General features: G+C 42.0%; 1 protein-coding gene across 4 annotated transcripts in view; it reads right to left on the reverse strand.

The window, feature by feature from the left end:
* The window catches only part of mid2 (midline 2), a 156,936-nt gene that overhangs the window by 20,387 nt on the left and 122,776 nt on the right, over positions 1-13,773 (reverse strand). For all 4 annotated transcript variants that reach the window (XM_080774732.1, XM_080774734.1, XM_080774731.1 and 1 more), the window contains 3 exons: positions 8,245-8,393; positions 6,765-6,892; positions 5,669-5,812 (listed from right to left, as the gene is read on the reverse strand). In XM_080774732.1, the coding sequence (XP_080630858.1) occupies positions 5,669-5,812; positions 6,765-6,892; positions 8,245-8,393 (421 nt within the window). The remainder of the gene's footprint in view (positions 1-5,668; positions 5,813-6,764; positions 6,893-8,244; positions 8,394-13,773) is intronic.

The raw sequence follows: 13,773 nt of genomic DNA on the forward strand, positions 1-13,773 counted from the left end.
TGAGAGGTTTAGCTCATTGACTGTGTCCCTTTTAAAAGGACGACTCCTCTCCCTCCTGTTCCACTGTCTCAAACCAAAATGTTTTCCAGATTAAATTAGTAATTTGATTAATCTGACAAGTAAAACTTGGCATACTTTGTTTGGTATATCAACCTTTTGTTCCAACTTTTAGCATGACTGGCAACAGTAGATTTCTCAATTCAGCATTCATGTGGAGGAACACAAACTAACCGGTGCCAACCGGAAACCACTTTCTAGAAGGATTTGCCTAGACTGGGTCTCCCTGGTCAGTTTGGAATAAAAAACAGTTATGCAAGGTTACACTTCTGGTCAGGTCACCCGCTATGTCCCAAGACACTGCCCAAGCAGCAGGCACCACCAGGGCTGGCCCTATCTATACAGGAGCCCCCTGCCTTCCATAAGACAGGACCCGATCTGACAGGATTCAATCTGATTCTCCTACTGCGATGGGGCCTGCTCCAAATTCCGGGAGCTATTTCAGCCTTTAGCCACGTTTGTTTTCTCCAATAAAGTCAACTTACAGTGTATATTGGTCTGTAAAGAACTGTAACCATTGGATCGATTTCAATCCTAAAATTAAATTCACATCATGTAAAAGTGACTACAGTGTAATGCCCCTAAGGGTCAACAAGGACACCATTACCAGCTAGCACTGTGTTATTGATGCAGCTATTGATGAAACTATTAAGAGTCTGGGTATTTGATGAATGGGTTTACCGTACATAAACATAGTGATCAGCAATTTAGCACCACATACAGCCACAGCAAGGGAGTTAAGACAGTGAGAGAGTGAGAGAGACCGATCTATGTGAGATGGATGTACTGTATTTCTCTAGAGATCATTGTATCAGCCCTTTTAATTAAATGACTCCTCACTCTCTCATCCGCATAGTTTATGGTCTTTCTCAGTCCATCCCTCCAGTCATCACCAGCGCAAAACAAATGCTGACAGATGATGACAAGTCTCTCTGTCTGCAGTTATGATACAGTAGGCTATGCATGAATAATGCCATCAGCGACATCGACAGAAGTCTTAACCATCTGTCACATCTAATCAGAGAGCATGCTGGGACATGCCTAACATCACAGTATTTCTGGCTGTAATCATGCAATCAACCTACCTACATGGATAATAATTCTAATTATACTAAGAATAGCTTGAATTTATAATTGTATTATAGCTCTTTATGCAATATCAACACAGTAAATCCAAGAGTTAATTTAACTCTGAAAGTGTAAAGAATGTGTCTTAAGGGGTGCTATATTACACTGTAAAAGATGGACCTTTATGCATCATTATTTTAAACTTTCAGCATTAAAATAACACCCTGAATGTATCTATCTACACACACTCATAACTACTGTACTTACACTGTACTTACACTAACACAATGACTACCACTGACGTAGATCTATGTCCTCTCAATTCCAATGCTTGAGTGCCATGGATGCAAAATTATCTCATCTGGTGGTGTTTTCAGTTATTATGCTAGAGGGCGCTGTTTGCGCCAATGTATGAATGATGATTTCGAATAACTTTGAGAGAAGAAAACAACTGGAAATTTCGTCATCCTAAAACGTTCCACCCGTCCACTACAATGTTATCAGATTTAGAAGAATACATTTATCTTGGATTTCTTTACCCAGATTGCATTTTTGGTAAAAACCAGCTCTATTCAACTGCCAATAACTAAAGAACAGAAGATCGTGGTTAAAGAGACCCTCGTGACTCCCCCAGACAGCTTTTGTTTACGTCGTGTCAACATTTTGTGGTTCCCATAGGTCGGCGAAATAAGGTAAAAACGCTGGCGGTGGCGGATTAATGAATGAATGAATACCTATCAGTGTCAACGGCCAGTTTGGCACATGTTTTAACTGTTTGACTGATGCTACGTTCTTGGTTTACTTTGGATCCTAGTTTCTTGAGGCACTACAGAGTACAGACTACACTGTCTGCATTACTGTATACAGTGTGTATGTGATTACCAATTGCTTATTGTAAGTTGTCTGGATAAGAGCGTCAGCTAAATGCCTAAATTGTGACACAGGCAGTCAAACAATACAGTGCATTCACAGCATACAGTAAGCCATCACTACCACATTTCCCGAGAGCATCTGGTTTCAGTCACACCACATCCGCTACCTCATCTCCCCCTCTGTGTGTGTGTGTGTGTGTGTGTGTGTGTGTGTGTGTGTGTGTGTGCGCGCGCACGCGCTCTATTTTCTGCCACTGTGCCTGGGTGATCCTGCAGATGCAAGGTTGCCCTGGTCTCACATCATAGCCCTGCTCTCCCGGGAGGGTTAGGCTCAGGGCCCAGACCATGGAGAGACGATGGGCACACAAGTGGGAGCATTTAGCCAGTCTGGAGAGGCGGATGACGACGCAATGGTAGAAACTGAAGTAGCGTGGCAGCTTAAATGGCTTTCTCTCTCTCTCTCGCTCTGTGTTTTCCTCTCAGTTTCAGCAGCGGGTCTCTGAGGATATACTGTGGCTGAATGTCTGACTCGCTCAGTCGTTCACGGCTGAAATATATCCTGCTGTTTCAAATGGCTTGGATACTTCAGCGAGAGACGGTTGAGGATACTGAGGATGAAAGACTGAAAGAGGAATCAGGGGGAAATCTCTCTCTCTTTCTCTCTCTGTATGAGCATTGATGTATCTTGTGCATGTGTACAGTACATGTGAATGTGCATAGCCTGTGTTTGTGACTTGTGTGTGTATGTGTGAATGTATGCATGTATGTGTGCATATATTATATGCATATATATTCTAATCTAATCATACATTTGAGTACCAATGTTCTCCTCCCCTCTGCCCTATAGTGACCATTATCTGTTTATCATCCTCGTTCCTCTCTTCCCACAGTGCTCCCTCCATACCGTCATCCTCTGTACTTATTTACTTCCATTCCGGCTCCACTGTAGCCTACTTGGAACATTGACTTATACTATTGAATGTAATCCATGTGCCACAATAAAGACACATTCGTTTATCTTTAAATTGTGGCTCCAGCACCTCACTTAAGTTTTTTCAGCGGATGAGCGGTGGTTCTTTTGACATTTTTACTAAATTGTTGGTCGACAAAAGGGACATCTTTTCAGATGTTTTAAAATCAAAATACATTGTTGGATGGAAAATATATTAATCTTAAGTCTTCAAGTCAGTCTAAAGATATCTGTTTGAAAGGTTTTGAAGTTCCATCACACAGATGACAACAAAATCACTAAAAGTGATTGCATCCCACGCTTGTGGTGACACATTGTCTGTTGTGTTGGAATGTCACAGACAGACCTGTGAAAGAAAAGTGATGATGCACAGATGGATTGTCAGACAAAAGAAAATCTAGGTGATGGCCTAGGTGGTACTCAGTGGGCTGTGGGGGTAAAAAAAAGCTATTTCAGAGTGATTACATCACCAGGAAGAACCCTACCTGTGTGAATGTACAGTATATGGCATCCTATAGTATACAGTACATACGGTCTGTTAATTTGATAGATGGTAGGTTTGTTACTGGCTTGCAAATCATTTACCGTTATGTTGTTTGACAAATGTTCATGGCACTTACTCTGACCTTGCACTTTGTAAAAACATCTGCTTAAATGCCTAATTATAAATCGTAAGATTGATTAGTCATACTTGTAGAAAGCAACCATTGGCATTTCCATAGTTAATCAGTTAGTGTCGACCGTCTAACTGCAACACCTCAGGCTAGTGTTCTGCCTGCGATGCATGTCTCTCCCTCTCTGCTCTCAGCTCCATCGTGAATAAAGCAGAAATGCTAAGAAAAACAATACCATTGTAAGCAACCATTATACAGTATCTCTTTGTCTGAGAGATGTGGAGATGTACAGAACCACAATGAGATCATGAGAAACCAGGTCACCATAGACAGACTGCTACCTTAAACCTAGACTTCCGTTCACTTCCAGCTACGTATATCCGTTCACCTCACACCAAAAACGGAGGTCTAAATGTATTATCATCTTCATCTTAAGCAAGACACATACAGTATTTCCACAGACTGGACAAAGCCATCATGTCTTGGAGAGAGTGATGTGTTTCAAAGTAGAAGACAGTTATTCTATCAACCTCTCCTTTCCTCACAGCTGAATTGCCACTGCACTACACAAAACGCAAAACAACAAAAAAGGTGAAATCATTTAAAGTTCCCTTATGACATCTATTTTCCATTTGTATATGTAGCTGTCCTAAGCCCAATCAATCAATCAATCAATCAATCAATATTTATATATATATATATATATATATATATATATATATATATATATATATATATATATATATATATATATATATATATACACACACACACACACACACACACACATTGTGTGTGTGTGTGTGTATATATATGTATGCAAAAAATAGAACCAAGTGAAGCGATAGTGAAGGACACATTCAAATATTTGAATGTGTTAATATTCTGGACATAGCTGGTTTCTGCCCGACAGCAGAGATATTATATATTATATTGTGTGTGTGTGAGCACGTCATGCTCAGTGTCCTGAGCATGACGTAAACTGCTCCATTGTCACTACCACCGTTAATGTAGTGGGTGCAGATTTTAGATGCATTTGCAACATCTGTGGACTGTGGACACGATCGCAAGCTTGCATACTGTCTACAAGGCACTTGCTCACCGATGGAGTATACTGACAGCCGGTGCTGCTTGGTGGCCCTTCCCATGAGCTGGTGGGACATACCCACGGACTGGTTGGGTTTGACATGCATTAGGCCACAGACCCCCATTTGATACCACTTTGCTCTCTGGGAGTACACTATCATCAGTGTTAATTTAACTCTGAAAATCAGGGTCCATTTGGCTCCATTTGTATGCCCTTGGAGAGTTATTTTCAGACCTTTTCTGATTTTCTGACTTTGGTCTGGCCTATTAACATCTTTATAGGCCTGGTTGCTTGTTTCTGTCTCACATTCACAAAATTTGGCAACCCTGGTCAAAGCAGTTTGTTGTGGTTAGGAGGAGCATGGATGCTTTGCTTTAGCTTAGTTAGAACAACAGCTAGCAGAGGCTGCTAGAGTCATGAATAATAGTATTTAGCGCAATTTTCTGTCCCAGAACTTATGGATATGTGTGGCTGGCTGCTCCTTCTTTTCTAGTAAGTAAAACAAACAAAAGTACTTTTTACGTGTTGTGGCTGTTTTCAGCACGGAGCGATCGAGTCACTGCTCCATCTCCTCTCTCTCTTCTACACACACACACACACACACACACACACACACACACACACACACACACACACACACACACACTGTACACACACACACACACACACACACACACACACACATACTGTACACACACACACACACACACACACACACACACACACACGAGACACTCTCTGCTGGAGAAAATCTATCATTACACTAGGTTTTAAACCAGACACCGCATGTATTTTCTTTTTATATCGGTGGCCCATATCGGAGACATTTTCACCGATACGATCCGATATGTCCTTGTATGGTCATATCGGGGCCTCTAGTTTCGAACTTAGGATGCCTACACTAATTGGGCCCATGGAATGCTGGGTGACATCATGACATGTGTGTGTGTGTGTGTGTGTGTGTGTGTGTGTGTGTGTGTGTGTGTGTGTGTTCACTCACTGATGAAATTGGTCTGGCCAGTGTAGATGGTGTACTGCAGCTCGTAGGAGGTGACGCTGAACTCGTCCTCCGACGTCCAGTGGACAGTGATGGTGTCGTGCGAGGCCGTACACAGCTCGTCTCTTATGGATGGCGGGGTAGGAGCTAAATGTTCAGAGAGGAGAGGAGATGGAGACTCTTGAGTGTACAGAACCTTTTAGATACCCCCAGAAATGTTTAAAACATTTTCTAAATTCAAATCAATTAAAATACTTTACGATATTCAAGATCGTAGACATAAATCAATAATACATTCATACAATTAATATACTGTAGCAAAAACACAACATGGGTACTGTAAATAGAACCTGCCACAACTGTGTATATAATATTAGGTTCAGCTGGTATTCGGCTCTTTATGGCGGTCTTGAATGGAGCTAATGGACTCGAGGCTTGCAGTCACAGATAACCCATGCAACTGCTGCAAAGTACCATGAATCTGCATGGTACAAAGTTTGTGGAGCCTACTCTGGTGGAACCAATGTGTACGTCACCAACCTTAGAAAAGTACTGTAATTGTAAAAGGGACTTGATATAAAGAAAAACCTTGAGTTTCAGTGTGGATGGTTTTGTGGATAAATTTGCGCATTTATATAGCGCCTTTATCCAAGGCGCTTTACATAGATATTAGATAGTGCATTACATTCACACACACACATTCATACACCGATGGCGACAGAAACCATGCACGGCACCAACCAGCACACCAGGAGCAATTAGGGATTCAGTGTCTTGCTCAAGGACACTTTGACACTAACTCTGGGGGAGCCCGGGTTCGAACTGGAAACCTTGCGGTTGCCATCCGGCCACTCTACCCCTGATCCACCGCCGCCCGGGTGGGTGTTTTCATGTGTTCAATATATATCCGGTCCGTCTGTAAAAGTGGTCCGGGCGCTATAAACAATTTATTAATGGATTAAATAACCCCGGGCCCTTAAGGTGTTAACTGTTCTGTAACTCTGAGAGAGCACAAATGGAACAAAGTGATTTGGTTCCATTCATACACTCTCAGAGTAATGGTGGTCCTTAAAACATACTCGTGTAGCTCATTCATTACCTGTAAGGTAATCTAGGCCTTCCAGGATCTTCTTCTCCCGGGAAAAGTCCAGGGCAAAGTTATCAAACGCCTCGTTGAGGTTAACATCAGGAATCAGAACCTGGGAGGAGGCCGTCGCCATGGCAACCCTGGAATTGAAAGTTGAGAAAGAGAGAGAGAGACGGGCAAGGAGAGGTCAGTGGAAGGACGGAGAAGTGAGAGGGGAGAGAAGAGATGAGAAGAAGGGGAGAGGAGGGAGGGGGTAAGTGAGAAGGTTAGAGGAGGTGATGAAAGGAAAAGGCTGTAGTAGAGAGGGGAGGACAAGGAGAGGTGAAGGGTGGGGCATAAAGAAAGGATGTGAAAAGGATAAAGAGGGAGACTAGCTGGCACGGAAGACAGGGGAGAATGGTGGGATACAGTATGGTCAACACGGTGTGTGTGTGTGTGTGTGTGTGTGTGTGTGTGTGTGTGTGTGTGTGTGTGTGTGTGTGTGTGTGTGTGTGTGTGTGTGTGTGTGTGTGTGTGTGTGTGTGTGTGTGTGTGTCACTGTGCGAGTATTTGGGCGCATGTACTGTAACCACCACCATGGTAACCACCCTCTTATTTAACCAAGCCAAACATCCCCTTCTCCCCAAGCTCAGGAATCTGGCCAAATAAACATACAAACAAACAAACACACGTCTCCAAACACACATGGTGTTTCTCTGGGACGGCTGTGTAGAAACTCATATTTTGTACAACAAAGAGCAGTCTGTATGGCAGTAGCCGTCCAAAACCACAGCCTTGGCTTGGCCGGAGAGCAAGGCTGGAACAGAACAGAGCGAGCTTGCGTCCTTCAGGAGGACTTTTGTTTCTCAGTGAGGCGAGACTAGTCCATCATCAATAAATAGCTTGGGCCGGCTCACAGTGGAAAAGAGCATTGAGCAGGCCAAAGCGTAAGAAAACAAAATGCTACGGTAAGCTACAGAATCTGCCCACAGACAGTATTTCCAGCTTCTTAGGCTGAAACTCTCTTCTTAGTAGAGATTTGGACAGTGAAATGGAGTAACAAAGCTGGGCAAATGGAAGGAGAGGGAAGATTAATTTCCCTTTAAGCTCGCAGGGAAAAAATAACTCAGTCTTAATTTATCAATTTATAAGTGTACAAACAGCCGGGACCCAGTTTAAAGAATCACACAAGCGGTTACAGTGTAGAATTGTTTTAATATGTGACGAGGATAGCCAATGTCACCCACTGTCCCACTGTGCTGCCTTGTAGTACATAAACTGATTGCACAATTAGCTGCTAATGGGACCGGAGAGATTGCTGCTGAATGAGATTGCTGCTGAATCTAAACAAAGGTTATGTGCCTTAATAGAACAGAGAATTCAAGGCTTGGTAGAGGGGATGGAATGAGAAGAAAAATAACTGTTTTACCGCGCGTCTCCTGTATTTCTGAGATGTGTGCATTTGTATGAATTTGCAGATATACAGTTTGCGTGTGTGTACATCATCACCGACCTCTCTGCCACATTGCGGGCAGTTTGGAGGAAACGGGCGTGGTCGTTCTCCTTCAGGCTGTGTTCGGCCTGTGTGATGAGGGCACTGGAGCGCTCCAGACACTGGCGGCAGTTGGCAATCTGCTGGGCGAGCTTACGCAGTTTCATTACCTGAGATAAAACAAAATACACAAACACAAAGACACACCTTACTATACTTGTGGGGTGAACTTTGATTTCAAGTACTTTAATTTTCTCACCAGAGCAGCTAACCTTTAGATGTCACCTTCATTATCTGCTAAAAATGTAAGGATTACATTAGCCTCTGTGCATAACTGTAGTCCCGTGGATTGGCTTGGCAGCAGAATTGAACCGAACACACATGACACCTTCATATGTGTTCAGTGGGAATAGCAATGACACTTTCTGGAATCCCGGGACTGCAGTTATGCATAGAGCCAATTGTTCACCACCACTCCACCAGGGCTTATAAAACCTCCATTCCATCCACTACTAGTGAATATGTGATGAGCCCTTTGGATCACAGTGCCATACTGTACAAATGTATGTAAACGCACAAAATGAGAATGAATGGGTCTGCACTCACTTTGTTAATAATTTGAACGCTACTATGTCACCAATGCTGTCATGTGGTCAGTTTTGCCAAGTCAGCCTAAATTGATGATACCTCCACGTCCTTCATGGAAAACATTATTTTTCCATGAAGTACAGGAAGTTTGGTTCAGCACTACTTAGTGGATTGTACTCACTCGCTTGGTCATCAAGTGTTTTCCTGTCCAACTCAATTTATTTTCCTTTTTTAGTGCAGTGTAGTAGGCACTGACTGACTGAATAGGATAGAGAAATAACTCTGGACCTGCGACATCATTTTGCATGAACTGTTACAGCCTGACAGCGATGCTATGCACCATTAACCCAAACCTGAACATCGCCGAAATATACTTAAAATATACATTTTTCCATTTCATTCAGCCGAGAGCAGAGATCCTTGAGATTGAGAAATGCTCATCTCATTCTGCTCTGCCCACGTATTGGTATAACTGTCAATAAACTTGAATTGAATAGAGGGCGATAATAAGGGAATGCGGTCATGCTGGTTAAGAATGTCATCGCTCATCTGTCGAACGGTGACCTTGTGAAAATGATGCACAACAGAGGGTGGAGACGATGGGACATATTCCTATTGTTCTCTGCTATCATGAGATAACAATGATAAAGAAAGGAATGTGTGTGCGGCTCTGACTGTGTCTGTGTGTATGTGCATGCATGCGTGTGGGTGTACATGGCGTGTGTGCTTGGGTTAAGAGACAGACATAGAGGAAGCAACAGAGAGATGCTCCACCCAGTCTGACACATGATCTCATTATCCCTCTGAATTTAATTTGCCTCAGCATGCACTTCTGTCCCACGTTCATGTTAAGGCCTGATTTATACTTGGTTGTGTGTCGTGGGTTCGGGTCCCGGTGTCGGCGACCTTCCTCTCTCCCTGTTTCCTGTCTATCTTCACTGTGCACTACCAATAAGGCAGAAAAAAATATATATATGTATATTGGGTTTAAGTGGTTACAAATATCATAGTAGCACAAGCCTCACAATAAGTAGGACTGACTGGTATAAATAAATGCCTTGACATTTTTATTTCCTACAACTGGAGTTTCCAATCCTGAATTGCAACTTTCGCAGACGTACGCTTCTTAGCTGATGCCAATGGTTTACCAGATTATGCAAATGCAGATTAGGGCAAGCATTATAATGTATTTGGGATATCTGCCTGTCTCGCACGTGCACGCGCGTGCGCACACGCACACACACAGTCTGATCATCATTACATTAGTTTTACAATTACAGAATATTCTGATCATGCCTTTTGATTATACAGCAGTTAGTGTAATTATAGAATATTCCGACCATGCCTTTTGATTATAGTTAGTTTAATTATAGAATATTCTGACAGAGCACGGAAATTCTGTTCCAAGGTAATCTATTTATCTCTATTACCACTCACATCCTGATTACACAAATGAAATTAGCTTTGTGAATTATTTTGTTCCTGGAAAAGAGCACTGGCTGCACATAAAAAACAAAGACGGGAGGTGACAGCAGGAACGACATGTTGTATAGTACAGACTGTACTGTACAGTAGTCCCCTTTCGTTGACAAAGGTGGAATGAAAGTAATTCTTTAAATGTCAGAGTTGCATCGTGTTCTCATTATCCGAGAAACCACTTTGGTTCTCTGGCTACATAATCATGAAAAGAGAAGACATTATATTTACAATCTTGGGAGCTTTTATAAAATTACCAGCGGCAATTTTCTCTCTTATTTCAACCCCTTATTTTTCCAAATGAGAATAAACACAAACGCTCGTTGGCAATGGTTTTTAACCCATTTTGGGCGGGAACCCCTTTTGGTGTTAGCATCATGTTATGCTTTAGCTATTGAAAAATAGCAGATCTACAAGCTCATAGCGAGCTTGTAGGTCTGCTATTTTTGAAAAATCGTGAAAATATTTATTTCAGAAAAATGGAGGATTTAGAATATATATTTTTTAATTTTGAGGTCAGGCCTAAATGGGTTAAAGCACAGCAAGCATCAAAGTACCGGTATAGATGGCTACAATACCCATTCTCCCTGTACTTATAGAAGCCCCGTTGAGCGGGTGAGGTTTCATTAGAATTGTTTGTTGCTATTTCAGCCATAATCTGTTGTCAGTGTAAAGGACATTTAGTCACGTTAACAAGAGAAACACAGACAGAGAGTGAGAGAGAAGCATGGAGAGTGAGAGGGGGATTTAATGGACAGTGCAGTATAGATTACGCCACGGCAACATCTGCCCTGAACAGCATTGTGCAACCAACCTCATCCCCCTTTTACGCAAAACGGGGGACAACATGGCAACGCCAGTCTGTTTGCTCTTGATCGTCTGTGTGTGTGTGTGTGTGTGTGTGTGTGTGTGTGTGTGTGTGTGTGTGTGTGTGTGTGTGTGTGTGTGTGCGCGCGCACGAGAGAGAGAGAGAGATCTTATACATTTATTTTAGCTACGTGTTCATATGACAAAGTAAAAATGTGGATTTCGAATTCAAGAATTTGATCTAAGTATTCGCTCATGCAGACTATAATTCAAGACCGTTCTAATCTCCAGTGTGATGACTCAGCTATGCACCCAAAATGTGACTTTCTTTCTGGTGAATATGTATATGCGGTTTTCTGTTGCCCATTCTTATCTCAATTCAATTTGTATGAATTGAGATTGTACACCTTCACATTGGCCAATTAATAGAAAACTACAGAAATAAACCATCAAACTATCATCGATTTTTGAAGATAAAGGGATTTTGTTTTGCTTGACTCTGGGGCTCTCGCTTAGACACAATGGAAGTCTTTGAAGAGTGTGATAAAAGAAGAAGTGAAGAAAAAACTGTAGTGTGAGAGGGAGGGAGAGAGAAAGTGAGGATGAAGTGACACGTGCAAGCACGCACGCACACATACACACACGTCACACACACACACACACACACACACACACACACACACACACACACACACACACACACACACACACACACACACACACACACACACACACACACACACACACACCAGGGCAAGGGAATAATTTGTTTGTTTGTGCAGGGAGAGATTAAGCATGACTGAGTCTCCTTAGAGAGAGACAAAGCTCGTTAAGAGGAGGAGAGACACACGGCCCAGACTGCTTCATGTGTGTGTGTGTGTGTGTGTGTGTGTGTGTGTGTGTGTTTATGAGTGTGAGTGGGAAGCCTCCTGCATGGCTCTCCTCGCCACTGTCAATTCAAATATCCCTAATCCTATTGGTTTATCCTACGGTTTAGTGCCGTCCGCCTTTTCTATGCTTTACCCTTTTCCTTTTATTCTGTCTTTCCATCCTGACATATTCTTCACCTTTTTTCCTCCTTCCTTTATCATGTTCATTCATCTTTCCTTTCCTTTCAGTTTATAGTCTTCAGTAGCTCCATTCTACTATCCCTCCCCACTCCCCCCTTATAATAGTCTCTTTTAGTTGTTGTTGTTGTTGTTGTTGGGGTATTTGTCACTGTACATTTGCTCATACAAGAAACTCATCCTCTACTTTTACAGAGTTTAACAATGAGGAGTGAGCACTATTAATACAGCGCCCGTTAGCAGTATAGGTGTCTTGCTCAGAGACACATAGACTTGGCAGACTGAGGCCTACTAGCGTTCTGTTCCACCTCCTCTCCTGTATACATTATTTTAATATAGCTGAATCAGTTGGGTGTGCTTAATTTACTTACCTCAAATTAGCATGTCCGGTAGCTCAGTCGATAGAGACATTTTCTTTTGGCAATTTTTTTTTTCAATCTTTTAGGCTGCTGTTTTTTTCCACTAATGTCCAACATGTTTATGTATGTGTTGTGCTTTCCACACAACACATAGGCTGTCTGTGTATGTGTAGGGAAAGTCATGCGCATTAACACATTAAGTCATTAACACAACACAGGTACACTAAAAACGCTCCTACTTATCTCAGGATACTGCTTCATCAGTTTGTCTTAAACTTTAAGCATCTCTGAAGTAATGTTTCTGTTTGTGTAAATACGCAACCTCAGAGTACGTTTAAACACCCCCATCGCCCAGGACGAAGTTCTTTGTCCTTTCTATTAGTAACGCCCGACGCCCAAGACGAAGTTTGATCCAAAAGACGAAGTTTATTGATATGCAAACGGATCGCATCGCTCCACAGCCTGGGAGCGCCTGTTGTGCAATCGTCGATGTTGCGCAACAGTGAGACGTCATCGTCTGTTCCTCCCCTGTTTAGCTGACGACAAAGAAAATCTTAAAACATTTATAACTCGCGATCTAAATCATCCCGTCTAATTTAAAAAAAAGATCCTATGTTCTGCAGTCCAGTCGCTAGTCGTGATAGATTTATTCTTACCTCCCGTTGTCGATCTTTTGGACGTCATCGTCCGGCGATAGCCAATCAAATTCATGTGTTGCTTTGTTTACCCTCCACGTGGAACGTTGATATGTTTACATTACAGTAATGACAGGAGATTTTTTATCGCCCAGAGTCGCCTTTGTTCGCCTGCTGTTAAAACGTAGGGTCAGAGCCAGAGTTTTGGGTTCGATGCCGATCGTGATTTCGGAGAGTCCTAGATCACAGATTACATATGTTTTGTCCGATGTTATTTTGGTTAAAAAAAAAATATATATATATATATATATATATATATATATACATTTTGAATGTCAATTTGATAAACAAATGAATAATAAACATAAATATGTAAACATAAGGTTTAATCCAGGTTGAAAGTAGTTAAAATCTAATTGGCTGCATATTTGCCAATTGATACCGATGTCATCATAAAGTCAACTCATTGCCAATATATGAGCCAAGCGAGCCAGGCTCTATTGAAAACATTTGGACTCAAGGCAACAATAAACTTTTTCATGGCCAACTCGAAGATCTATTATTCATGTGTTTGGTATCAGGAAAAGAAAGGAGGGCTGGGTTGCATAACATGAACAG

The sequence above is a fragment of the Protomyctophum bolini genome (genome assembly GCF_963924005.1).
Source record: "Protomyctophum bolini genome assembly, chromosome: 10".
Classification (NCBI taxonomy): domain Eukaryota; kingdom Metazoa; phylum Chordata; class Actinopteri; order Myctophiformes; family Myctophidae; genus Protomyctophum; species Protomyctophum bolini.